This window comes from Phalacrocorax aristotelis, chromosome 3 (assembly GCF_949628215.1).
Source record: "Phalacrocorax aristotelis chromosome 3, bGulAri2.1, whole genome shotgun sequence".
NCBI classification, from domain to species: Eukaryota; Metazoa; Chordata; class Aves; order Suliformes; family Phalacrocoracidae; genus Phalacrocorax; species Phalacrocorax aristotelis.
Window position 1 is genome coordinate 16021288 of NC_134278.1, and position 27632 is coordinate 16048919.

General features: G+C 43.8%; 2 protein-coding genes across 10 annotated transcripts in view; both read right to left on the reverse strand.

Annotated features, from left to right (window-relative positions):
* Window positions 1-4346, reverse strand: part of LPIN1 (lipin 1) — an 83572-nt gene extending 79226 nt beyond the window's left edge. For all 4 annotated transcript variants that reach the window (XR_012659493.1, XM_075086789.1, XM_075086788.1 and 1 more), the window contains exon 1: window positions 4089-4346. Coding sequence is in view for 3 of the 4 variants with exons in the window: in XM_075086789.1 (XP_074942890.1) it covers window positions 4089-4169 (81 nt within the window). In the remaining variant the exon portion in view is untranslated. The remainder of the gene's footprint in view (window positions 1-4088) is intronic.
* Window positions 4347-11307: 6961 nt separating this feature from the next.
* GREB1 (growth regulating estrogen receptor binding 1) overlaps window positions 11308-27632 on the reverse strand; it is a 106415-nt gene continuing 90090 nt past the window's right edge. For 5 of the 6 annotated variants that reach the window (XM_075086796.1, XM_075086798.1, XM_075086797.1 and 2 more), the window contains exons 27-33: window positions 26077-26281; window positions 21053-21227; window positions 19876-20094; window positions 17367-17502; window positions 16634-16834; window positions 14869-15007; window positions 11308-13022 (exon numbers count right to left, since the gene is read on the reverse strand). In XM_075086796.1, the coding sequence (XP_074942897.1) occupies window positions 12859-13022; window positions 14869-15007; window positions 16634-16834; window positions 17367-17502; window positions 19876-20094; window positions 21053-21227; window positions 26077-26281 (1239 nt within the window). In that variant the 3' untranslated portion in view covers window positions 11308-12858. The remainder of the gene's footprint in view (window positions 13023-14868; window positions 15008-16633; window positions 16835-17366; window positions 17503-19875; window positions 20095-21052; window positions 21228-26076; window positions 26282-27632) is intronic. The other variant, XM_075086799.1, reaches the window with a different exon arrangement.

Genomic DNA, 27632 nt, shown 5'->3' on the forward strand with positions numbered 1-27632 from the left:
TCTTTGCCCCAGGCTGGAGGAGCAGAAATGTTCTCCACACGTGGCCCAGAAGTGGCAGTTTTGGGCAGTATTTGGTTGGAAGGGAAGCTCCACAGCCACCCTGGGACTCCTCTGCTGCAGCTGGCAGCCATCCCTGCAAAGCAGCAGCCGTACAGGCTGACGTGTCTCCCCCAGAGCAGCCTCACACCATCCTTCGCTGGCAAGACAGCTGCCTGACCTGGAGCATGGGGATTTCAAGCACATGCTTAAAAATAAAATGAATAACACCTGACTGAACTGGCAAAACAATGAAAAAGCTGGAATCCAAACAAACCAATCACTGGAATAAAGGGCCTTCCCCCGTGCCTCCGCCACCAGCCTCATCCCCACACATCACACTCACGCCCGGCTGCCAACAACAGCATGTGACACAAGCCCAGCTGCCACCACATGCCCCATGTGCGCCTGTCCCAGTCACAAAATGGGAAACCAGGTTTCCGTGCCCAGCACACAGCCGTCCCGACCGCAGCACCCCTTCGCTGCTGTTGTTTATGGCCCGGTTTGGCTTTTTGGTGCTGTGTGGGTACAAGCCATAGCGGCTCCACCACCTTGCTGGGTTGTCCCAGCAGAGCAGAGCAACCACAGCAGCACATGGGGTCACCCTGCAACGCAGCAGTGTCTGACCACTGGGCCCAGGGGTGAGCGTGGTTGCAGGGAGGCAGAGGTGAGGGCAGGAACGGTCCCTGCTCTCTCCAGCTCTCCCAGCCCACCTCATTTGGCAAATATGCTCAAATGCAGTTGCCAGTCCCAGTGCCAGCCCTACGCTAATGGTGAGGCTGGGACGAGTTCCTCACCAGTAACATGTGGCCCAGCTTGTCAGACACTTGCAGACACTGAGTCTGTCTGCAGAGTCTGTCTGTAGAGTCTGTCACTGAGGGTTTGTCACCAGTGGGAAGAGGGGAGTGGAGAAGAGCCAGCCTTGCCAAAATGCCGGTGGCACAGCCCTCCCACATTTGACTCCTCCATCATAGCCAGACCGTTACCCCAAGGTACACGTTGTCGTCTACCCCTCTTTCAGTATATCACGGCCTTCTTACCTCCCAGCCATCACCTGCTCCCACCTTTGCAGGGTGCAGTCTGGGGATATTGCTGGTACAGTGCTCTCAGGGGCAGAGATGGACTGGTGAGGCTTTAGTCTGCCCTTCCCAAAGCTACCCAGAACTGTGAAATAAGCTTTCGCCAACATGAGAGAGCACTGTAGCATGTAGCAGCCTCTCCCCAATTTAGATATGGGCTGAATTGGTGCAAGAATGGGCTAGAGGTATCCACCTTTGCGTTATCCATATGAAGTTGTGACAATGCGCTGTAACAATTGCAGAGGATTTATAATTACCTTACTTTCACAGGAGTTCTAAAAAGGCAAATACTTAAGGATAAGATACCGTACATATCCAGCAGCAACCTGGGCTTTAGGTCACACTGCTCCGGCAGAGTCCTTCCTTCCGAACATTCCCATTTCCAATAACACAGGTTAGTCACAATTTTCTGTTGAAACCTCACATGCTGTCGCATTGCCAATGACTGGTCAAAAATGGAAAAGAAAGTGAAGTGATCATGCAGGGGTTTAAGGTAATTTTTTCTTTCTGCTTAATTTGTGTAGCTACTGTAAAGCTGCCTTCCTAAGTATCTTTCTGTTTCAAGTCTAAGGGCACTTGTGTTTAAATTCTGGTACCACCAACCCCACCGCGTTATATCCGCTTCTCTCAGTGGTGCATAATTTATTTGATATTTTTAGTTTATTCCTCCTCTGAAAAGGACAGAAGTGTACAATTTCATTCATATCCTTAGGGAAAGAAAATGTCTGTAAGAAATCACATTTGTGTGGCCCTTTCGCAACATCATGGTAAATCAGAGGAAGTGTTTCGAGGTCTCGATGTTTACAAAAACAACTTTGCTTCTGGAAGCATGTAATTTTTTAATCACATGCTACATGTCAAAGCCTAGGGCTTACATGTTTATCTTTGCATACCTAAGGAATCTTTTTATCAAAGAACTTTCTATTATGAGCTTTTAAAATTCTGTTATCTTCTCCAAGGACCACAATCTTCTCTGTACTCTGCGATATACCGACATGCAGAAGCACTTCCATAAATACATGGAGGCAAATGGTTCTTCTTTTCTGAAGAAGGACCTTAGTAGAAGCCCAGAGCCAGCAACACCTAAAGGTCAATAGCAACAATTTCAGCTGATCTTTAGCACATCTATTTCTATCAGCAGTCCAGTATGCTTTATCTGCTGAATAACACTGTTTATTTAACTTGTAATGAAACTTACACATTTGTGGCAGAACAGATTGTTCCATGGAGCAGTGGGACCCGTGATTTCCCTTGGCAATTTAAGAGACTTCTATGTGAAGGAAATTCCCAGAAGGAAATTTAAGCTAAAGTACACATCATAAAAATGCAATAGTCAAAATGTTGTGTAGGACATCTTAATTTTTAATAAAACTGATAGCTAGAAATCCACTGACATCTGAAGTTTTTAAAAAAATATATCCCTGCCTTTTTTGCCTATACTCACAGCTTGGTTTATTTTGAATATAGTTTGGCTGTTCCTTAGCACTCCAACCACCTGCTAACTATTCAGTACCTGTCTCTCTACACCCAGCCTCCAATCTGCGTAGTCTGTAGGGGATTTTCAGCTGAAATAGAAAGTTTCCACTTACATTTGGTTAAGAAATCACCATCTGTAAATTCTCTTCTTACCGATCAAAAATAGACATTCACCAACACACAAATACTGCTGCTCGCCAGGAAACCCGCGTCCTGATAGTGAGAACAACTGGTACTCCTTTTCATCCTCCCTGCGTGTTCCTCCAAAGATGAGAGTATTTTAAATCCACATTCCTGTCATCAGCTAAATTGATTTGATCTATGCCTTTTACCTTCAAAAAGCAATTGTCTCTGATAACTCCTTGGGTACCTGCAGGAACTATCAGTTCCATGCTTACACACCCATTCATGCCTGACAACAAACACGTAGAAACCATTTCAAACATTGACATTTCCAGAAAAATCATAAATGTGTATGTCTATAAAAGATATGGAAATTTAAGGTTATGAAATTAAACCATAAATACCAAAAATGAGAAAAAACTTCTTTCCTGTGAGGGTGCCAGAGCAGGGGCACAGGCTGCCCAGGGAGGCTGTGGAGTCTCCTTCCCTGGAGACATTCAAAACCCGCCTGGATGCGGTGCTGTGCCCCCTGCTCTGGGTGTGCCTGCTCAAGCAGGGGGCTGGACAAGGTGATCTCTGGAGGTCCCTTCCAACCCCTGCCATTCTGTGATTCCGTGATTCTGTGATACTAATTTCAAGACATATAATTGTTTTTTAATCACTTTAATGCTTCTTTTAAAGTAATTGAAAACCTTGACTGTACCCCCCGCTCTTCTTTCAGAGCTAGAGAATTCCCAGACCATTCAGTAAGGCTGTTCCTATTTCCACTCAAAGCCCTTTTGGAGTGAATGCATCCTCTATCCTTCCATCAGAAAACCATACTGACCCACATCCTCTCTAGCAGCATTAGGCATCAAGCCCAGATCTTAAAACTCAGGACCGTGCAACAACTGTTAGGGGACCATCAGTGCAGATTGTCTTTCATTATGGCAGCTTCTATCTTACTAAAAAAATTATGGCAAGACATTTCTGTATTTGTAATAGGAGTTTCACTGGCATTTTCTTAATGCAGACCTTCAGAGCAAACATTTACACTATTGTTTACATCATTTTCCCTCCATTATACCTAAAAGGTATCTTTCAACAGTGCTGCTTCACATGGCCAGTGACACAGCAAAGCAAACAGTACCGAATCAGCCAGCTCTTCTTGTAGCATCTGACATACGCAACAGAAGCAAAACAACATACAAACATTTTCCCCATTCAGATTCAGGTAGAACTAGAACAGTCTAACCGTTAATGAATCACAAACTTCAACAGGAGAGTGAAAAAGCTGATGATACTCAGGTCTATCTAGGTTCACGCAGCACAGCTTGTTACTTTTTTCTAGGGCTTTAGGTGTGATTTATGCAGCCTTGGGGCGTAAGCTCTTACCCACGACCAAGGGGAGCCGGTAGGGGTCTCTGGCTGGTCCTCCTCCTCGGATGACATCCTGAGCTGATCGTTTTCCCCCATTCTTCGCAGACGCTACTAAAACCACTCTTGGTTTTGGCCATATACAAAAATTCTGCCTTCAAGTTTTAGCTGTTGACAACAAAGCTCCAGAGAATATAATTTCCCAGCGATCATATTTGCTTGCTAATTTTACCTGCTGAAGTTCTTGGAAGCACAGTCAGAGCAAGAAACCTGAGCTCAGTAAACTAGAGCACACTTTACTTGCAACTGACTCCTCAAGTATCCTAATTAAGTCATCAGGTTCAGTGAAGAATCAGAACCTGACAACACAAACTCACTTCCAAACAGTCGGTATCCCTACTTTCATATGAGATTTTTATGGTCAGACGAAATGCTGAGTTATAAGTTCTGTTAAGAGAATATAAGCAATTTTCACTGCCAACATTTTATTGCCATCATTAATCATATCTAGTATGGATTTTAATGGTCTAAGTTTGTTTTCAGGACAGGTTCTTAGTGTCAAAATCATCTTCTGCCATTTTGCACAGCCACACAACTCCACAGCCTTGGACGTGAAGGCAGCACAGCTTTTCTGTTCTTCTGTGCAATCAAGTTTGAAAGAGGGCCATTTTGTTTCCATTTGTTCCTTTTGGTCTTCTGTTTCCACTGGGTTCAGTACCAGAGTGTAGAATCCAGTTGTTACAGATCTCACCCTATGTGACTTCAGACAAACTTGCCCTGATACCTGTGAGACTTCTGGCTCTGTAAGAGGGGACTGCCGAGTCCAGCATCTTGGAATCACTTCTGGCAGCTGGCAGGAATGGCAGCTTTGTCTCCAAGGTCAGGCCTAGGGAAGGCTTTGTGCCTGAACTGACCCCTGATTCACAGCTATGATACACTTTCAAATTTACAACCTTTAGCTTGAATTTTATTATTTATTATCCCTCTGCTTGTAAGGCATCTGATTGGAGTAGCTGGTGAAATAAAAGTGCTATCAAAAACCTTGAACCCTTCTGATACATCACTGACTTTGGGCAAAGGCTTCAAAATCTTTCCACTGAGTTATATAACGAAACGGGCTATTTATAGCACACTGCTGCAGGAGAGTCTTAGTGTTAGCTGTGAGCTGATAATGATTATCAGATGAACAAATATGCCCAAATATGTTTCATATATAACCTTAAGCTACATGGAAATTCAGTAAGTAGGAAAATAATTAAGTGGTGGAAAAAGAAGCTTTGGAAATGGAGCACTGAGTAGAGAAATGGCCCGTTGCCAGTGCGTGCTCTCTCACTGTGAGTGTCACTAAGCTGGGCACCATGTAAAGACAGAGAGGACTAAAAAGTGACAGCCCTCTCTGATAGCTGGCAGCCCACCAGGCATTGTCAGCTTGAGGATTAGGTATCACAGTCGCACATGCTGTGGTTTGTGTGTTGTTTTCAACAGCAACATCAGCATCAGCTGTACTTGCCTCCATCACCCTCCTTATCCCAAATTACAACATGCAGGACCTTTTAAAGTCTGAAACAGTTTCCTAAAACAAGAAGAGTTGTGACATCCCAGCTGAGAGGGGAGCTCAGTGCGGTGTGGAGTTGCCTTTAAGCTTTGAGAGTGTTGGGAACGAGGTGTTATTCCTGTGCATAAACCAAACTAACACAGCTGCCAAACTGCTGCAAATGTCTGACATGGCAAAGGGGCTGGCAGCTGGCAGCCCAGGACAGGCATCACGTGGAAGCAACACACTCTCAGCTCACTCCAGTGTCTCACTGGGCCTGTGGGAGTGTGCTGGGCTGCCCTCAGCATCCCTCCTGCGCTGGCAGGCAGCCTCGTGCTGCCATCTCTGACCTGCTCCTGCCCCTGAAACCCTGCCACTTTGGCCCACTGGTGCCAGTCCCCAATGGACATCCCTCCTGACGGGTGAGTTAGGATCACAGGACATTGACTTGACAGACATCTGGAAGAGACCAAATTTTCAGAAAAATCGGTTCTTATGTAGACTCCTTAATGTTTCACATCAGAAACTCAGAATCTGAAGTGCCCCAGCAGCCAAGTCATTCTAAAGTTCTAAGCTAACGCTTCCAAGAGAAAACAGCACTGCACTTAAGTTACCAAGATGCTCAAGTTACTTGTTTTTTTTATACACCAAATATTAAGACTGTAAGCACAGAAACCCATTTATTAGCTATCTGACAAATCACATTTTCTTTCTGGAACAATTTCAGGGAAGGAAATTCAATACAATTCCTCTCATTTCAGCTAAACAGGGAAATGCCACACCTAATGAATTTCAATGGCATTCCTGCTCCTGCTGAAAGGTCTATTCACTAAACTTAAAAGATTGGAACCACTGTTTGTTGGAGTAATTTTCCACTGTCCCACCCATTTCTTCTGTTAAATTCGCTTTCAAGCTGTGATGGGTAAGTATAAAAATCCATCAGAAATACTGTTTAAATCATTGTAATACATTGCAATGTTTATTTATAAAATTCTTCAAGAAGTGGCTGTGCATCTTTCCCAGCACACTGTATTTCTGAAGCCTTTGTCGTATTCTGCACCGTCCAACTTCAGGACCTTTCTGCTTTCACCAGGAAGCTCTAACAAGTATGAGCATTTCTTCCGTGCAGCATATATGAACCCAACGACTGCTGTTCCTAGATCAATGCACCTGATAGTCTGCTGTCCTGTGTCCAAGGGTGACCATCAGCAAACACTTCTGATCAAGATATCCAGAAATGGAATAATAACCAGATATAAAAGTCCTTTTCCCATAATTTTCATAAATCAGAACAGTGGTTCCCAGCCTTTTCCCAAGGCAGCTGTTCCCACCACCTGCTCCCCTTCGCCCCTCCTCTGCTGCCATGCCCACACAGCCAGGCCACTGGCTCTTTGCCTCCTTCCCAGTGCTCCCCCATGACCCCAGCAGCTGCTTTTCCCTCACTCCCTTCTGATTTCCCCACTTTCAGGACTTCATGGCTTTGCTGCTACTTCCCCGGTTGGTGTTTTCAACCAAAGGCACACATGGAACACGGGGGCTGACACAAAATTTACACAAGATACGCTCAGACTCACAGTTCACACAAGCTTCACAACCGTGTTTGGACTCCTGCTCAGCTCGTAGCCTCTGTGAGATCCTGTGGCAATGAGTTTCATTCCACAATTATGCAGCGTAAACAGAAATCTTGATGTCAGTTTTAAACAGTGCCTAATGATTTCACTGCATGACGACATGGGGTAAACAGGAGCCAGCTTCTTTTTATAAACAGCGTTTGTGAGTGCTGTATCATGAGAAGGAAAAAAACATTCGTAATCATCCCAGAATATTTAAATATAGTAATATAGTAATATTAGCTCATGGTGACCTTCATGTGAACTTTATTTTGCTGTAATTACAAGATTATGTCATCTTATTTTTAATAGAGTAATTGTTCACCTTAAAGATTAATTTAAGATATTTTTAAATACAAGCACAACTCTACTGTACTGGGACGGCATTGATCACATAAAATAGTTTAACTTTCTCCAGCTTTTTCACATTAGTGCAGTAGCCGTGGACAAAGCGTGTGGAAGCGCTCTTCTCTACTTCCTTTCTGTAAGGGCTTTTGTCTCATAGACACCCACGGCAATTTGTAGCACCTTGGTACCTGAAATGGGGCTATATGAAGAAAGCAAGAATAAAATCTACCTTACACAGCTGCTGAGTTGTAACTCTCCTGTTTTGCATCTGCCGCAGAGGGAAGACTCAAGATGCTGCATGTTCAGCCCAAACACGAACCTAGTGGGGAATTTCAGACTGGTACAGAGTGCTGCCAGCCTGCCCCGACACAGGGCTGTCTTGGCCAGGACAGCTCTATGAGATTTATGGCTGATAGCCAACAGCATTCACAAGAATAATTTATGTTCAAAGAGAAAGAAATCACACCATCACCAAAATCCAGGTTCTGTGTTTTTGCAAAAGCCCGTTCTGCATAGGTATCGTATGATGCACAAATTAATCCAGTGGTTACCGCAACACCCAGTTCTCCAAACTGTTACTGGTCCCTGTAGGTAGTAAAAGTGAAAACTCAATTTCTTGTCAATCCTGTTGTTGCTAAGTATGAAGAAAATTGTTAAGTTGCTGTTACCAGTGCCACTCAACATTTTCTACAGCACCTCAGCACACACTGCCAGAATAATACTCCTTAGTATTATTAGTAGTGTTTAAGTGCATAATCAACACATCGCTCATGCAGCAAATGTGAAGAAATTTCCTTCTGTTTATATTACTATGTAAATCTAAATCAAACATTTCCATTTTCTTGAGGATTTTAATCAAAGCCACATTTACATATGAAGCAGCTTTATGAAGCCCTTCTTAAAATCAAGGCAGTTGGTTCCAAACGTCTTTTTCTCACTGAGCAGGAGTCTTGCTGTTATATCTGACACCCCATCACTCCCTTACCAAAAAATATTTCAGCAGTGGGCAATGCCAATGATTGGACCGTTGCCTCAAAACTTCTGGAGTCGTGTCCCCCACAGTCGTCAATGGTTATTTTGGGGGCTGTCAAAACAGGACTGGAGATGTTACGAAAGCATTTGCAAATGCCCAGAACCACTGAGTATTTCTTCAGCTGAAGACTGGATAAGATGTAGAAGACAGTCAACAGGAAGGGGATGTGTGGCACAAGTTCTACTTTTTGCCGAAGAGCTGCGTCCTTACAGAAGTAGGAGAAGGAAAGAATACAGATTTTATTCCACACCAGCATAGCCACCGTATTTCAGTGACAGCTGATGAAATATTAAGACTGGTTGCTGAGTGGGGGGGATGATGGGTGAGCGGAGGACTCCGGTGGGAGAACGGAAAGGCAGGGCGGTGGGTTGCGCGAGGTGCGGTGAAAGGCTAGGTAGCGGGTGTGCGGGCGCCTGCCAGTGTGCGGGACTGCGCTCGCTGGGTAAGCGGCACATGGCAGAGGGGTGCCAGCGGAGGCTGGTCTTTAAGATAATTGCAGTGACTACCACTCTGAGAAATGGCTCTGGCACGGTCATTTCTGCTACAGGCGCTGAGGCAGCGGCTGGGGAACAGACCCCAGGAAGGAGTGACCTGTCATCCCCCACCAAGCCCCACAGCCAGCCCAGCCCAGCAGCCCATGGCAGATGGCCAGAGCCTTTTGAGCTGGGCGCTCATGCCATCCCCCTGAACTCCACCACCCCCTTGAACTCCCCCTGCCATGGAAATCCTGATTCTTTTGCACTGTGCACAGCCCCTGCGCAGGGTCCTTGTGCCCCAGCAAACACTGCCTACCGCAGCCGGGAGCCTTACTTGCTCCCCAGCTTCTTCCATGCTGCTGCCTCCACTCATAGCCCCCACTTCCCTTGCTCTCCATTTTCCACCCTGTAAATCTCTCCCCTCACCCTTCCTTTGGGTTGTTTGTCTATTACTTGTACCTCTTTCCTTTTGTGTGACACATTTCACCACAGAGTGCCACAGATACAGCCTTTGAAAGGCAGCCCCCTCTCAAGCAATATTTAGCAGCTGCTTTTAGCTGCAGAGTGGGAGCCAAGTTCTGTACATTCCCTATCACAATGGGAGGCACTTGCTAGGGAAGGATGAAATCCCTTACATCCTCTAGTGCTCAAATCATCTGTAATGCCCAGATGACTAGATACCAGACATCAGTGATTAAGTGCTTGTGAAGAGTGCTTTGATAGTGGAGAGAGGATGGTAAAAAGGAAAATTGTGTCACCTTCCCAGTAACCTCCTCTATATTTGTATACTGTCTTTTTCAGAAGCTGAATCATAAAATACTTCACTCTCTGACACTCAATACACAACATGCTAACAATACTATCTGCAGGTGATAATAGTGAGTGACTAAACCAGCAAGCATGGAAGGCACTCAAGAAGAAGGTAGAGGCTGTAAAAAGTCCATAAAAGCATGCAGGCAATGACTTTTATTTTGCTTGCTAGTACATTATCAAGTCAATCCATGTGATGGAGAACTCTATCTTCTTGCCACATCCAAAGTCTGAAGGGAAACAGTTAGAAGATCTGTGTGCAAAATGGGCATGGGCCAAGTTTTCTTGCAAAGGTTACTGGGACTGAAAGCCAGTAATTACCTCCCACAAAAGGCAAGACAAGAGAAGGGTGGAGCTGGGACCCGGGTTCCCTGCCCAACACATGCGCCTATGGTAAATAACTACAGCACAAAGAAGCTGCAGCACAGGATGCCAGTCCTACCCAAACAGATTTGCTTTTATTTATCATTATTATTTATTTGTATTACTGTATCACCTCAGAGTCCTAGTTGGACGTGAACCCTGCGTTGTCCCTCTACCAGAAAGCTTATGGTCTAAGGGAGCTTAGCTTGTAAACTAGGTCAGGGATGAAGAAACTTTTGGATGGAGCTCTGGAGAGCAGCTTTCCCTGACTGATCCACCATCACTGTTTGGCATCCTGTGAACACAATGGTGTATTTCTCTACTGTGTTGGGTATATAGCTGGTTGTACGATGGGAAGTAACTGCATTTTGGTCACACAATAAGTGCATTTCTGGTCTTATAGCAGGATGTGCTCCATCAGACAATGGGCTGTGCAAGCAAGTTTCACCATATACATGAGTGCTTATGTAAGTTCTCCATGATGGAGAATGATTGCACTTGGTCCAACGATAGACATAGGTCTGGTGAGACCAGGCCCCAAGACCCTTATCCTGTAGACAGGATAGAGCAGGTAGGTAACTCACGGAGCAGAAGGTTAACGGTGAAACAACACTCAAGAGTATGACGGTTTCAGCCCACTAGTGGCTACATTTTGTCAAAGTTTTGAAGACTTTGTGGCAAAAGAGAACGTTAAGAAAGAATGTGATTTATTTTTATTTATTTATTATTATATACTTTAGGCCTTTTTTCAGTTTCTTGGAGAAATGGATGCCTAAAGACTTGCAAAGCAAACCTCAGGTCAAAAACACAGGGAAAGTTTACAGACACTTGGTATAAGTTCAGTATTTGGTTACAGGAAAGGAGGTTTCAACCCACTGTCTTTAGTTCTGAGTTCTTGTAAAAACACACCTCTGAGGCTGCATTACGCTTCAGGCCATTAAGAGTACTGTATTTTCTCTTGATCAGTTCAGAGCATTCCTTAATTATATTAGCTCTTTTCAGCCAACCATTTTTTTCCCTACAGAAGCATACCTGATGGTCCTGTACATCACCAAGGCAGGTGTCCATGCAGCATGAACTTTATTTATAAAGGATGGATTAGACATGAATATCACTCTTCTTTAAAGAAGTTTAAGTTAACTAATCAACTGGTGAAAACCGAACAGGTAATATTTACATAGGACAATGCCAACCTTCCTTCCCAAAACTTAAACAAAGTGAATTCTCACTCTGAAATAAGGACAATGAAATACAGAAACACAGTGATTTCTAGCAGATATCTTCTAAATAGTGATCTAAGTCTCTCAAACTTACAGAACTGCCATTTCCCCTGTAAATAAACCTAAATTAGCTCTTTGGCACAGTCATACTGATGACTGCCTTTCAAGGTCAGTTCTGCAATGGGCTGACCAATGATCCTCCCATTGGTGTATCCAGCAAGAAAGGACTGCCCAAACACTAGATGTCTTCCGACAATGTCTATACTCATCCTTCCTGCACCTTGACTGGGTGAAGCTAACATTGTTTCTATAAAGACAAACATGAATTTTGCAACTCAGAGAATATTTTCAAAAGCCTAAAGACCATGATAACTTGCTTCACATTTAGGGTGTACAAGATACTGTGATGCCTGGTGCCATTCTATAACATGTTTTTAGATTTCCACCTGAATTCCTCAGAGATGTAGTCTCCATCTTCTTACTTGTTTGAAGCACCTTGGCAAGAAAATATCCCCAGAAAGAGTATTGGGAATGTTTCAGAATCATCTCATCGCTGTCTTAAGTGCACTGGACCCAGCTTAAAGTCTGCAGCCAGTGCAACAATTTAATCAGGAACCAGGAAACACCACTGCTCTAATTGAAATAAGTCACTTGCAGGTCAGTCTCTCCATTTGGCCTCTTCAGTTACTCAAGGTAATTTCAGTTTCAGGTTTAAATGTTCAGATCTCATTTTAAAATGTACTTTCTTGACTCTCTTCTTTATGCTAATAAAACCAGACATATAATTATGCTCTATCCCAAGATTCCTGTACGGTAAAATTATTCAGTGTGGCTCCTGTTCCAAAAATTAAGGCTCCAACTGAGTTCCCACTATTTAAGAAATATTCTTTACAAATCTTCATGTGAAAAGCCTACCTGGATCAATCAGTAGCAGTATACTACAAAACTGTAACAATTCCTGTTGCCTTGTGCCAACTGTTAGATAAATAAGACTTGTAAAACAAAATCTACTCCTAAACTTACATTTTCTATTTTTGGAATGTACAAAAAGTTTTCTAAAACTCTTGCTTCCGAACTTGCATGTGGTCTTTTTTTGTCACAGAAGAAGTGCACTGATTGACCTCTCTTCTGATCCAAAATTATTTCCGCCATGTGGAGTAGTAGGTTTCTGCATCCCTCCCAGGAATTAGGTGTGACTTCCATCAGACAATTAAATTAGAAAAGTCACTTCAATGTTTGGAAATATGAGCGTAAATTGTCTGATTAGGTATCATTCTAGAAAACAACAGAAAACCGTCCTATTTCTGTTCAGAAAGCAGAGCCTCTCAAAAGTCATTTCATGAGAGGGTGGCGATTAGTCTCTTCTATCATTCAGGAAGTGTGTCTCTTTCCAATTAAATATGTCGCCCAGTCAGGAAGAAAAGGGGTCTGTCCTCCTTTGCATTGGCAGTCTGGAATTCATCCCGCAGTCGGAACTGCCATTCGTCTTCTAGCTCTAGCCGGACAACAGTCTGGCGAAGAGAGTTGCGATCTTGACAAATCACACACAGAGTGGCGCCTAAGCAAACGGTTAAAAAGAAACCCACGTGAGTAGCCCCCTTTGTCCTCAGATCACTCAGCTCCCACCACCCCTTAGCATGTAGAACCCCACCACTTTCACAACAGGTGTTACAAAAGGGCCTGAGAGAAAATTGAGACATTCATGTAGGACTGAGGAGAGCTATGTTCAGCTCCCGATTTATCAAGGTCTTCTTGTGTAACTTGAGATATCTAATATTCATCTAGCAAACAGGACTAACATACATTCCCTACTCTTTAGGGTAAGGAAGGGTAAAACTGTCAGGTCAAAGGAGGTGGTGATAGGTCCTGGCAGAAAACAAGATAAAGCCCTACATCCATTACTGTTCTAGCCCTACTGATCATTACCTTGTTGAGCTAAACCCTCACTCAGCAAAACACGTACACCACAAGACAATCACTAGGATGGCCGACTAAGTTCTTTGTGCTTTGCTGACCAGAAATGGTCTAAACATATTCTTAAAACTAATGACAAACTTTAGCTTTTCACATTGGTAAGCTAATGTGCTGGCAAAGAAGGATCTGGTGTGTATTGCTATGGACACAGGCAAATCCAGAATGCCAAAGTAAGAAATAGCATATTTAAGTAAACAATATCAACTGTCTTGACTGGCACACTGATACATTTTAACTTGCATGCATGATTTCCTGGCTTCTGAGAAAAGTGCTCATTTAAGAGGAGATAATTACCTTGCCAGCATTCAATAATCTGAATGAGAGATGGTGAGGTAAGTGGAAATGCCCAAGACAAAAAAAAAGCTGAGAATATAATAAAAAGAAACAAGACAGTCACGTGGTGTTTACTGCTCATGTGGCAGGTTAGAAAATCAAGTAGACTGCCAAAGGAGATGGAGAAACCCCAAATCAAATACGCTTCGTGCTACATGCTATAAAAATTGTCTGGTTTATGCAAAATGAATCTGATTGGTAGCCTCTGGTCACTCAGAAAATGCAGTACAAAAGCACTGCTTTCATTTGCAGTTATTCTGATAGCCTTGTTAGAGAAACTACAGGCTGATTGAAATGTGGACACTGCTCCAGAATGAGCACAGACACTGGCATTCCTGTGGCTTCAGCGGCATGTGCAGGTAAAAGCACTGTAGATCCCAATTTGCACTTTGCTACACATACCTACATGAAACTGTATTAACTGTAACAAAGAACACAGCAGTTCGTGACAACTCTGCCTGTTTCAAGAAGGCATTTGCCATGGTGTTCCTCCTCCAGAGACAGTTACAGCTGTGAGTGAAACAAATCCCCAGAGTGCTAAATGCCTACGATAGTAGCAGAACAATCCGAAAGAATTTTGCCGTGTGACTGCCTGCAATACAAATGGTAGTTTTTCTCCACTGCTATCCACAGTCATAAGGGCTACACGAAGAAACTGGTAATTAGGAATAAATTTTAAACGAACCAGCTTCTGTTTCCAAGGATAGTAACTAGATTTTGATGGAGGCTTTTGATGTCCATCCCACTTTCTATAGAAAATTAGAAAACCTGCAAGAACACAATATGTAAATGCTTCATACATCAATCTTGAATACTCAGTTTTCTGACATAAAGTAAGGAGTTACGCATATACACTAAGCATAATGATACATAATGATCCCCACTTAGAAATCTGCAGAACACTGTTATATACCAATTTACTACAGTACAGAGCCAGCATGATCAAGCATCAAAGATGGATGGGATGTACAAACACAAATATGAATACATGCATATACATATATATGCACGTATATTTTCATATAAAATACTTTTTTTCCCTAGGTTCCCAGAGACCAGGCCATATAGTTCTCTGTAATAAAATTATTGCAGCTCACCTTTAAGAAAATGAAATTTCTTCAAAAAGCTTGCTACAACAAAGGAGTCACAGAGGTACAGCAGGAGACCACTGAATGTCAAACCAGAGGAACTGATATTCAGAGAATGAGGTCGAGAGCTCACGTAGCAAATTGCAATCTGATTGGGAGAATGGAAAAAAAATTAACATTTTTCAAGCTTCTATATAAAGCTAAGGCTTGATATCAAGCTTTTCATATTTGCACCTGATTCAAACTTAGACTTGCTTTCCAACTTCAAATAGTGTGATCTTTATAGTTCATTCCTAAACATCGCTCTACTTATTAAAAATCTACATAAAAGCACTATTCATAACTAGGTATTAGTTGCTACTATTCATTACTATTCTTCTCATGAGGTCTAGATAGGATAGGGTTTAAAAGCTGCAGTAAAAATAGCTCCCCACAACCACAAAGCTGTGACCCGCCCAGCACAGTTTATCTGCACATGAGTAAATATAGTAACTGTGCAGTTGGATGCAAAAAGAACCCTTTAGAAATGCCTAATTTAATTTGCAGTACAATAGGATTACTCAAGTTAGTAGAGTTGTGCATGAACATAAATATGAATGTGCAAGGTTTCCTCGTCTAGTTTGTTTTTATGGTTACTCCCCAAATCCACTAGGAACCAGGAATACTTATAGCCCTCTTTCAGGACTTATAAATTTAAATTAAGGAATCTTCCACACAAGGCTTGTTTCCCAAAGTGCATTGTGCTTCTTAGTTGGGGCAGATCCTCATCTAGCATAAATCAGTGTGATTCAGAGGAGAAAGGTTAACCCACAGCAACTGAGACTCTGGCCCAGGATGCCTCTATTTATCCATATTCCTTCAATCCTATTGCATCATATTCCAGCTCAGGTAACAATTCCAGAATTGAATGAACTCATTTCACGTGCTGAATGGGTTAGAGCTGAAAGGATGCAATGGATGAAGACAGTAACAGTACAGTGCCCTTCCACAGAGTTTGTTTTTCCAAGCATGGTGGGAACGTAGACCTGTAAGAGCTCAGCCAGAAAGGAAATTAAAAGATATAGTTCAAAATGTTCTGGAAGCAGCATATGTGGGAAGGTTAATACACAGCTATTTTGGTAAAGAAGTTTAGTAAATCCAGCAAAACCGAATTTCATTTAGTATTCAAATCAGGTGAAAAAGTAAAACCAGTTTCTCTCTCCTGAACAACACCTCAGTATCACACTTATATCTGACCTTCATTTGAGTTTAACTACGACCTTGGCTTTACATCCAAACCCATCAGAGAGCCAACAGCTCTTGTGATCTGATGTCAGCACCTCCCATTCTAACTGTTTTCTTGGCATTTGCTTCTCCACCTCAGCTTATCAGCCAACAGTGAACTAAAACATTTGTATTTTGAAGTGCTTTCTAAGGGCTAGCTAGTGTTTGTAAAACACTCTTGTGCAAGAAATTTGCTGTAGGAAAGGCCAAATTATAGCAGACTGAGAAAACACTTCTTAAACAAACCTGTGCTCTGTCTTAATTCAGAATCTAATATAATTCGCAGACTACATTAGTGTTTAGGACAACTCTGGTATTGTTCTCCATGTACTTTATTTGTAGCCTCTAATAATATCTCTATGGGACTATGAATTTTATTTTAATATTATAGGGATTTAATACCTGATTCTTCAAAGGCTGTGTAACTATCATTAAGGAATGCATCAATGAACTCAATCAAAACATAGCTTATACATTTCTAGAGCTGCTTGCAGATTATTTTGTTCAGTACCTGTGGTCCTAAATTAAGGTAACAGTCCACAGATAGCACTGGATGGCTATAATTCTTCAGTGAGAGAGGGAAGAAGCGATGGCTGTGATACTGGAGGTATTTTTCAAGGAGCAACTGAGCAGGTGCTGCCAAGAAGGTATGCTTGCTGTCAGGAGCACAAATGTACTGAGCAGGTGAGATTGAAACTGGAGTGTCAGATACCTGTGAGGAAAAATATTACTGGTACAGATCAATCCTGATCAGTCAAGTTGCACTTATCTGAATTTTCGTTTGTATAAAATATATCTCTATCTTTCAAATCTAAGTTTTATATAAGAAGCAAAGTCATTAAGCCAAAAATATCTTCTACCAAAAATGTTTCAGACTTTCTTGGGATTATATTTTTATTTATAGAGTCTTTGGGTTTTCTTGTTTGAACCCAAAGTACGCCTACATATGAAGTCATATGAAGATGAGCAATTCAATAGCTATAGATAGTGAATGGTTACCGGGATCATAAAGAGACACTTTAGGTGTTTTCAAAAATTGTAGAGGAAAACTATTAAGGAAAGGTGCATTTATGCCAAGAATATTGTGGATTTCAGAAAGAAATTTAAAAAAACCCCAAACATGGCAGACATACCCCATTACTGGTAACTGGTCGCACACCAAAATACCTCAGCTCTCCTGGTTACAGGGTACAAAAAGGAAAACAGAATTTTAACAATAATGAAACAGAGATCTCAGTTCCCACCTTAGACTTAACATGGAAGGATCGCTGTCCTCCTACTGCAATTTGCTTTTTCATGATACTGAAGTGATTGAACCGACAGATGAGAAGGCCAGCGCTGTGGACGCGCAAATTGAAGTCAACATCATCACACGTAAATCTGGAAGAAATAAAATCATAGTACAGAGGCATGCTTCTCATCACACATCAACAAATACAAGCATGCAGGGCCTTTGGTCAGCACTGTAGAAAGGACAGGTGTCAAACATACTGACCCTCCATCAGTGCCTATCAGTCAGGGAAAGAGGCTTCAGCTTTGTAATCATAAACTAGGCTAGGATGAGTTCAAGAAGATCAGAATGAGGGAAGAAACCACTTAGGGAGTGAAGGGAACAGAAGCACTGGGGAAAGTGGAAGGAGAATGTAGGAAATTGCCAGGGAAAAGACCTAGGAGTTAAAATAATTTCTTTGCTTTTTACTACAATAACACAGTCATAGAAAATAGCTACATACATTAGTACCCCAAAACAGGTCAAGGAAATTAATTCCTTTGACTTCGAAGGAAATGGATGAGGCCCTACATTTGATTTTCCAACTGCACAGAGGTCTCTGACTACTCATTTTTCCCTTAGAATACAAATATCCAGTAAATTTTTTCACTATTCCTCTACAGAAATAATGTCATTTTGCATTAGAGACAAAAACTGAACTGTTGAGACATAGGAATAAATTACGTGGAATGATGCCAAACATCCCTGAGCTAAACTTCATCCATTTTAAAAATAAGATGGAGCGGAATAAAAGGTAAACTCCTAAAGTTGACTAAATTAAAATTCTCTGGCCTTGGGAGAATTCAGAGTCAGTTCTCCATTCTGAATGTAGATACTACACAGCAAACAGGATGATGTGCAGAACTGTCAGATTAACATCCAGGGCCTGGATTTAAGAGAGCTGAGCAATTACTGCAACAGTGAACATTGGCATTTAATGCTATATGGCAATTAATTATATGTGAGAAATGTGGCATTTAATTATATGTTTTTAAAATCTTATCTTTGATCTTAGTAATATTTACATGGATATTTGTTATTCCTGAATGTCAGTGTTTCTCTGTTTTAAGATGTATCCTTTTCCTTGCCCGCCCAGGCTTGGAATGTCATACAACACTTCAGGCTCAACAGCACCCACGCAGAGGATTATGGTGAGCCATGCATGGTTTAAATGGTTGGACTTGATGATCTTATAGGTCTTTTCCAACCTTAATGATTCTATGATTCTGAAGACACAGGCAGGAAATGGGCGGTGTGAGCTCGCATTCTTGACATTTTAACATTGCTGCCTCATATTGTTTTGCTTCATTGTTGTTCTCTTCATTAGCCCTTCATAATGCTTCATAAGGTAACACGGTTAGACAGCCTGGGAGCACAGTTTTGTACTAGGAGATGCACAGGAGCAAGTTTAAAAGGCTTTTTTAAAGTGTCAGGCTGGTAGCAACAGAAATTTACGTCATTTTTTTATCCACAGCATAATGAAAGCAGAAGTGCTTCCTTGAAGTTATAAGTAAACTTGGACTTCAGAAGACATCTTCCTGAGATAGGAGAGTTCTTCTGAGAAGTACAGTGACTGATGCGCAGTTATCTAATAAGTCTAGGTGTGTAGACCCATTTTAGATTACCTGGGACATCCCACCTAGCTTACATAAAAACACATGTAGATTTTATGTCATACCTGTCAGTCCCATATGGACACCTTGCATATTCCAAGGTGCCTAAAGACCAACTTTAGACAAATGAACCCCACCTCTAGTGATATCTACTTTATTCTGTTGTAATAAATGCTCATCCCTCAGAAATGGGGCCCAAACCAAAGTTTATTTCACACAGATCAGTGCAGTTCTGTGAGATAATGTACCTAATGAATACAGTTCTGGTAACTGTGGTGATAGTGCGTATGGCAATGTTATTATTAGATCTATCCTATGTGGCACAATAAATGAAAAAGTGGGATTTCTGAGACAGCTGAATGCGAGAAACAACCATGAATGTTAACAAGGTATATTTATTCCTTTCTTCTGATTGTCCTGATGAGCACACATGCAGCGTGCTCCAGTTGTGCTGCTCAGGGTAAAAAGCCCAGCTATATCTCAGTTCCATGTCAGAACAAGACTTGGTTATGCACCATTCACCCGTACACCCATTTCCTTTGGAAGGGAGTGCAGGTAAGTGGGCAGGAGGGGAAGTACAGTGTTTACCAAAAGGCCACTTGGACTAGGCAATTGGGGGTCCAATGCTGCAGGGCACACTGCTCAGTGTGCCTACCCTGTAACCCACATGTGACTGTTTTATTTGGAACTATGGAAATTCATGTCTTTTTCCAACTGCTGGCAATTTGGGAAGGATTTGAACCATCAGCAGGAAAACAAAATCTGTCTGCGTTCTGCTAACAAACTCCCCCAAAAACCATCAAGAACTTTTGTAAAACTTCCTTTGTTTGGTTCATTATCTCTATTGAAGGGCGCTACTGATTCACTTACCTGTTCTGATTGTACTGTACATTCTGTGTCAGATCGACGTTCAGCATAATGAAATCATGCACATGGCAGCAGGAGAATGGTTCCTTGATCTCAGTACTGTTTGTTTTACTGGACCATTTCCTCATCCCAATTAAGGCATAGTGAGTGACATTGGGAGTTGCTTCAATATGTTGCAGAATTTGCTTCAAGGAAACATTCCTTTCAGTCCAAGTATAGTCACTACAATAATTATGAAAATGTGTTCATTTTAAAGTATATAGAGAATATTCAGAATCTCATTCAGCTGAAGAGCAATTCCTAACAGCTGAAAGTAGTTATGAGTAACAGGTAGGTAACTTCAGTGTTGTCTTACTTTACTGCAACTTTTTGTGTCTCACTCTACTCAAAATTAACTAGTGCTATGTGGTGGGGACTGGTATGACAGATCTGAAACAGTCTGGATCTTTCAAAATATTCACTCACATAAGTGAACTTTTAAAGTTACCTGGATAATGTTCCAAATGACTCTGAGAGTGTTGCCGACTTTGTGCCGTAACTTAAGTGCAAAGTATAAGCTCCTCCTAGCCCACCCCTACAGCCCATAAATCTCAGTTTTCACTGAGTTTAGTTCTCTTTGAAGGTTTGCTGTAAATCCTGTGTAGCACCGTTCTGGGAATAGATAAAAATATCTAGTACAAACAATGTTCTAAAGTAATAAAAACAAAAATACTTGTTTGGGGATTTGGGGAGCTGATAAAGGAGCCATACAGGCTGGGACTGACAAAAAAAGCCAGAGGAAATCAGTTGCACTATTTGCACAGAAATGTCTTTTAGCTTCCTTAGAAAAATCCATTTAAAAATGTACATGTGAATGCCTATGCTTGCCCATCAGGGATATCAGGGATTGTTTACAGAATGTGAAATCTGCAATCCAAGTAACTCTAATATGAACCGGAGTCAAGCTATACAGCAAAGGCTGCAGGTCACTTAAACCCTCAGGGGACAGGAATGAAAAACAGGCACTACACTACGTCCTATGCAAAGGCAGCTATCTAGGGAAAATATTTCTCTCGTTAAGCAAATATTATTCTCTGCTTCTACAGGGTAAATGTTGTAGTATATCAAATGTAATTTCAAAACTGATATGCAGTGAAAGGTTACAGAGACCAGCTGAAAAAGCATATATTACTCTATTTACCTTTTCCTGTCTCCTGAACAATCAACTTCTACTGCATTCCACATAACGCAGGAGTCATCTGAAATTACAATGAAAGGCCAAATATCTTGGGGTTTTATCCCCAGCTCCTCCTGCCGATTTCGTTCAAGCTCCAGGTTATGATAAGACAACTCTTTTATCAGGAAGTGTGCAGCACCTGAAACCGAGGACATACACCATCAGATTCAAAGTAGGGGCACAAATTGTTTGCTTTTAAGTAGGAAGCCTTTTGAAGTCAACAGCTCTGCAGACTCAGTCGGCGAGGTACGCGGCGGCAGCAATGGTAAGTCCTGCGACTGGGCGCTAGATTGGGGTAGAAAAGGGGGGGTCTCCTGTGCCAGGGAACCCGATGAAGAGCCCGGTGGGGCCCACGCGCCAAAAGCAACTGGCTGCTCTCGCGAGCGAGGCAGGCGGGGCTTGGGCGTTGCTGGGGCAACGGCGGGAGATTTGAACAGCTCCCTAGGGAGCGCGAGCGACCAGGCGCGCGGAGACCAGGACGGGCAAACAGGGCGCGGCGCGGCAGTTCGCGCAGGCAGGGCGAGCAGGCAGCTGGCGAGCTCCCCTTGTGGTCTGTGCTCTCCTGGAAAAGACCTAGCCATGGTCTCCGCTCGGACAAGAGCTATCGCCAGGAGGCATGTGGCAACGCAGACAGAACTCCCACTAAAACATGCAGCCACCCAGGTCTCTGGCTGCAGGGAGTGCCAGAGCCTTGCTCCAGTCATGGAGGGCTCCCGAGACAGGACCTGCATGAGGTGGGAGCAGGTGGAGGATCTGCAGAAGTTGCAAGACTGAGGAGTATCAAGGAATGCGAGAGGGAGATAGACTGGAGGAGCACACCAGATGGAAGCATCAAGAGGAGTGGCTCCCCTGCCCTTGTGCCGCCAGGCAGAGGGAGGGGACCCAAGAGATGGAGGATGGATGCAGATCCCTGCTCGGTGCAGTAGGCAAATCCTCTCCCGGCAGACTTCGGCCCACCAGGTGCCCTTACACAATAGGTATGGGGCTCTGGAACCCGAGGGCCAGGAGGATGCAGATACAGACAGTGCTCCACCCAAGGGGTTGACTAGAGGGAACCAGTCAGCCCCACGCATTACAATGGCCACTGGTAAGAAAAAAAGAAGGCTATTGTCGTAGGGGACTCCCATCTGAGGGGAACAGAGGGCCTGATATGCCGACTGGATCCATCCCATAGGGAAGTGTGCTGCCTCCTGGGGCAAGGGTAAGAGACATTACCAGGAAGCTCCCTGGGCTAGTAAAAGGATCTGATTATTATCTGCTAGTGGTTGTTCAGGTCGGCAGTGATGAGGTAGCTGAGAGAAGCACAAAGACAATCAAAAGGGACTTTAGAGAACTGGGGTGATTGCTTGAAGGATCAGGAGTGCAGGTAGTGTTTTCCTCCATCCCTTCGGTAGCCGGGAGACATACGGAAAGGCACAGGAAGTCCCAGCTCATTAACATGTGGCTCAGAGGCTGGTGCCAGCAGTGGAATTTTGGTTTTTTTGATCATGGGGCAGCTGACATGGCACCAGGCCTGCTGGAGACAGATGGGGTTCACCTGTCGCAAAGGGGGAAAAGGATTCTGACTCAGGAGTTAGCAGGCCTCACTGAGAAAGCTTTAAACTAGATACAAAGGGGGAAGGGGATAAAACCAGGCTTGCTAGGGAAGAGCCTAGGGGTGGCATGCCTGTGTTGGAGATGAGATCCACAGATCAACTGAAGTGCATTTATACCAATGCACGCAGCATGGGCAATAAACAGGAGGAGCTGGAAGCCATCGCCCGTCAGGGAAACTATGTGGTCACCATCACGGAAACATAGTGGGATGACTCGCACAACTGGAGCACTGCAATGGATGGCTACAAGCTCTTTAGAAGGGACAGGCAAGGAAGGAGAGGTGGAGGGGTAGCCTTGTATGTTAGAGAGTATTTTCACTGTCTAGAACTCAACAACAGTAATGATAAGGTTGAGTACTTATGGGTAGGGATCAGGGGGAAGGCCAATAAGGCAGACATCCTGGTGGGAGTCTGTTATAGACCACCCAACCAGGATGAGGAGACAGATAAAATACCCTACAAGCAGTTGGCTGAAGTCTCACAATCTCTAGCCCTAGTTCTCCTGGGAGACTTCAACTTACCAGATATCTGCTGGAAATACAACACAGCAGAGAGGAAGCAGTCTCAGAGGTTTCTCGGGTGTGCGGGAGATAACTTCCTAACGCAGCTGGTGAGCGAGCCAACCAGGGGAGGTGCCCCGCTGGACCTGCTGTTTACGAACAGAGAAGGCCTGGTGGGTGATGTGGTGGTCGGAGGCTGTCTTGGGCTCAGCGACCATGACATGATAGAGTTTTCGATTCATGGAGAAGTAAGGAGGAGGGTCAGCAAAACCACTACCCTGAACTTCAGAAGGGCAGACTTTGGATTGTTAAGGAGTCTGGTTAACAGAGTCCCTTGGGAGGCAGTCCTGAAGGGCAAAGGGGTCCAGCAAGGCTGGATGTTATTAAAGAAGGAAGTCTCAAAGGCTCAGGAGCAGGCCGTCCCCGTAAGTTGAGCAGGCGGGGGAGAAGACCGGCTCGGCCGAATAGGGAGCTTTGGCTGGAGCTCAAGAAAAAAAGGAGAACTTACTGCCTTTGGAAGAAGGGGCAGGAGACTCAGGAGGACTACAGGGATGTTGTGAGGTTATGCAGGGAAAAGATTAGGAAGGCGAAGGCCCAGCTGGAACTTAAACTGGCCACCACAGTTAAAGATAACAAAAAATGTTTTTATAAATACATCAGTGACGAAAGGAGGGCCAGGGAGAATCTCTCTCCTTTGTTGGATGCGGAAGGTAACCTTGCCAGGAAAGATGAGGAGAAGGCTGAGGTACTTAATGCTTTCTTTGCCTCAGTCTTTAATAGTCAGACTGGTCATCCTCAGGGTTGTCAGGCCCTTGGGCTGGGAGATGGAGCTAGTATGCAGAATGAAGTCCCAGTTGTTGAAGAGGTGGCAGTCACCGACCTGCTCCTTCACCTGGATGTTCACAAGTCCATGGGGCCGGATGGGATCCACCCAAGGATACTGAGGGAGCTGGCAGAGGAGCTCGCCAAGCCACTCTCTATCATTTATCAGCAGTCATGGTCAACCGGGGAGGTCCCAGGTGACTGGAAGCTAGTGAATGTGATGCCCCTCTACAAAAAGGATCAGAAGGAAGATCCGGGGAACCACAGGCCTGTCGGCCTGACCTCGGTGCCAGGAAAGGTCATGGAGCAGATCATCTTGAATGCCATTATGCAGCACATGTGGAACACCCAGGGGATCAGGCTCAGCCAGCAGGGGTTTATGAAAGGGTGGTCCTGCCCCACTAACCTGGTCTCCTTCTATGATAAGGTGACCCACTTAGTGGATGAGGGGAAGGCTGTGGACATTGTCTACTTGGACTTTAGTAAGGCCTTTGACACTGTCTCCCACAGCATTCTCCTGGAGAAGCTGGCTGCTCACGGCTTGGACAAGTGCACTCTGCGCTGGGTTAAAAACTGGCTGGACGGCTGAGCCCAGAGAGTGGTGGTGAATGGAGTCAAATCCAGCTGGCGGCCGGTCACGAGTGGTATTCCTCTGGGCTCAGTGTTGGGGCCGGTCCTGTTCAATGTCTTCATTGATGATCTGGATGAGGGGATTGAGTGCACCCTCAGTAAATTTGCAGATGACACCAAGCTGGCTGGAAGTGTTGATCTGCTGGAGGGCATGAAGGCCCTACAGAGGGACCTGGACAGGCTGGATCGTTGGGCCGGAGCCAACGGTATGAGATTCAACAAGGCCAAGTGCCAGGTCCTGCACTTCGGTCACAACAACCCCATGCAATGCCACAGGCTGGAGAGCTGCCTGGAGGAAAAGGACCTGGGGGTGCTGGCTGACAGCCGGCTGAACATGAGCCAGCAGTGTGCCCAGGTGGCCAAGAAGGCCAATGGCATCCTGGCTTGTATCAGGAATAGTGTGGCCAGCAGGAGTAGGGAGGTGATTGTGCCCCTGTACTCGGCACTGGTGAGGCCGCATCTCGAGTACTGTGTTCAGTTTTGGGCCCCTCACTACAACAAAGACATCAAGGTGCTGGAGTGTGTCCAGAGAAGGGCAACAAAGTTGGTGAAGGGTCTGGAGAACAAGTCTTATGAGGAGCAGTTGAGGGAGCTGGGGTTGTTTAGTCTGGAGAAGAGGAGGCTGAGGGGAGACCTTATTGCTCTCTACAACTATCTGAAAGGAGGTTGTAGCGAGGCGGGGGTCGGACTCTTCTCCCTAGCAACAAGCGATAGGATGAGAGGAAATGGCCTCAAGCTGCACCAGGGAAGTTTAGGTTGGGTATTAGGAAAAATTTCTTCACCGAAGGGGTTGTCAAACATTGGATTGGAAGAGGCTGCCCAGGGAGGTGGTTGAGTCTCCATCCCTGGAGGTATTTAAAAGAAGGGTAGACGTGGTGCTTGAGGATATGGTTTACTGGTGGACTTAGTACTAGGTTAGTGGTTGGACTCGATGACCTTAAGGGTCTCTTCCAACCTTAACAATTCTATGATTCTGTGATTTCCCCTGATGATCTACTTTGAATGTTTGTCACTACTGCTGTCCATAAGTTGTCCCAGCAGTAAAAGCAAGGTGCTGAATATTTCACAGATATTATATTAGCAGAACCGACCTAGGAGGTATACCTAATCAGGGCATCACTGCCTATGCAAATAGTACATAACTTCTTTCCATGAGGAAACAGAGTAAGTAACTCCATCTGAGTTAACATGCTCAGCTCCCTCTGAAATCATTAGAGGAGAGTAAGTATTTCTAGGGTGCAATTCATCTAGCTTGTTTTAGGTGACCTGGATTAAGTGAATTGCATCTTCAACTGTGACACATTGTCTTCAAAGAGAATCCAGATCACCAGATCAGATATGCTAGCTACAAGGTGTGTGTCTACGTTTCACTGTTGACTAACAACACCTTGAGGGCCCGAGTCATGCATCCGCATTTGTTAGAACTTTTTGTTATACTTACCTACTCCTGCACTGTTGAAAATGCTTGGAAGAACAAGCATGATGTGGTTGGGCCAATACTTCTTATAAATGGCCATTTCGTATTCCTTGACAACTAACACATGCAAATGACTGGCTCCATCCATTGCATGATATAAATTGAAAAGTCCATGTTCATGACGACCAGTGGTGGGAGTAAAAGTGGGGCTTTTTATGTAATCTTCACTCTGCAAATAAAAAGAAATGTTTCACTTTTAAACTGGAAGATGTTTAAACAAAGAGAACCAGATACCTCAGGAGAATAAATCAGATTCGCTGATGCTGATCAAACTGCTACATCTTAAATCACCTTTGTAGGAAAGTAAGCAACTTTCATAAGAGCTGGGAAAAAGAAAACTCTATCACTTAGCTTATCCAACTGGTGAGAGTGTGGTAGACTGGATAGGACCACTAACCTTGACATGCCAAGTGCACAGGGACCTTGATGCTGGATCTGGAAAAGGATTGAGGTCCATATGACGTAAGGTGATAAGAAACACCTTACTTCAAAACTGCAGTACAGCCCTTCTGACTGGCTATCACCCAGTCTTGAATGCATTGAACCTCTCTAGGTGCTTCCAAGTTTGATAGTACAGCTCCTGAAAGCCCTCTTTCTACAGACATCCAGGACTGTTCCAGTCTGGGCAACTGATTTTAGCCTGGTTCCTACTAAGGTCATTAAGGACCCAGAATTGAAGTGTGCCTCTTTACAGAGACTCTCCAAAGCCCTCACAATTAAGTACTCCAGATCTAAACCTGCCAAAGCATAAATTAGTAGATTTGATGCCAGTAGAGTTCACGAAAAGGAATTTAAAGTGGATCAGGAAAAATATTTTATAATGGTTTAATAATCCAGGTTTATATCCCACAGCATTTTTCAAGCTTGCAGCAAGCTTGCAGGCACCATCTTGGAGCAAGCAAACAGAAAAAGAAGCAAAGGAAGAAAAAATGGGTTTGGCAAAGCCTCAAAGCAGGTCAGTGGCAGAAACAGGAAGACAATCCACAAGGACCCAGTGCACAGTTCTGACTGCATAGCCAAGCACAAGTTTACTGGGTGAGGAAGAGCAGGAAGTTTCATCCTCACATTGCATACTTGCTGCTGTGTTGCTGCCTGGGTTCTCCCATTTCAAATGTGAACTGGACAGAAAAGCCTTAACTAGAGTGTGGTATTGATTGATTATTGGAAGTAGCTTATTTTCTCCAGGATGGAAGTGATACTGCTTACTACTGTTTCACAGATTGCTTCAATATTCCAAACAGTGTGGCCTGAGCAAGGCACAGCTTCATCTTAGAAATGGATATTAGGAGTCACTGTAAAGGCCAACAGCAGAGTTTGCATAGCCTGTCAGATGGATGACCTTACAAAGTGTTTTCTACAAGTGTGACGTGATTCTTTGGACAGTCTTGAAGCCACAACAGAGATTATTTGAAAGCCTTATTTTTATATTGAATCATAGAATCATTAAGGTTGGAAAAGACCTGTAGGATCATCAAGCCCAACCGTCAACGCAGCACCATCATGTCTCCTAAACCATGCCC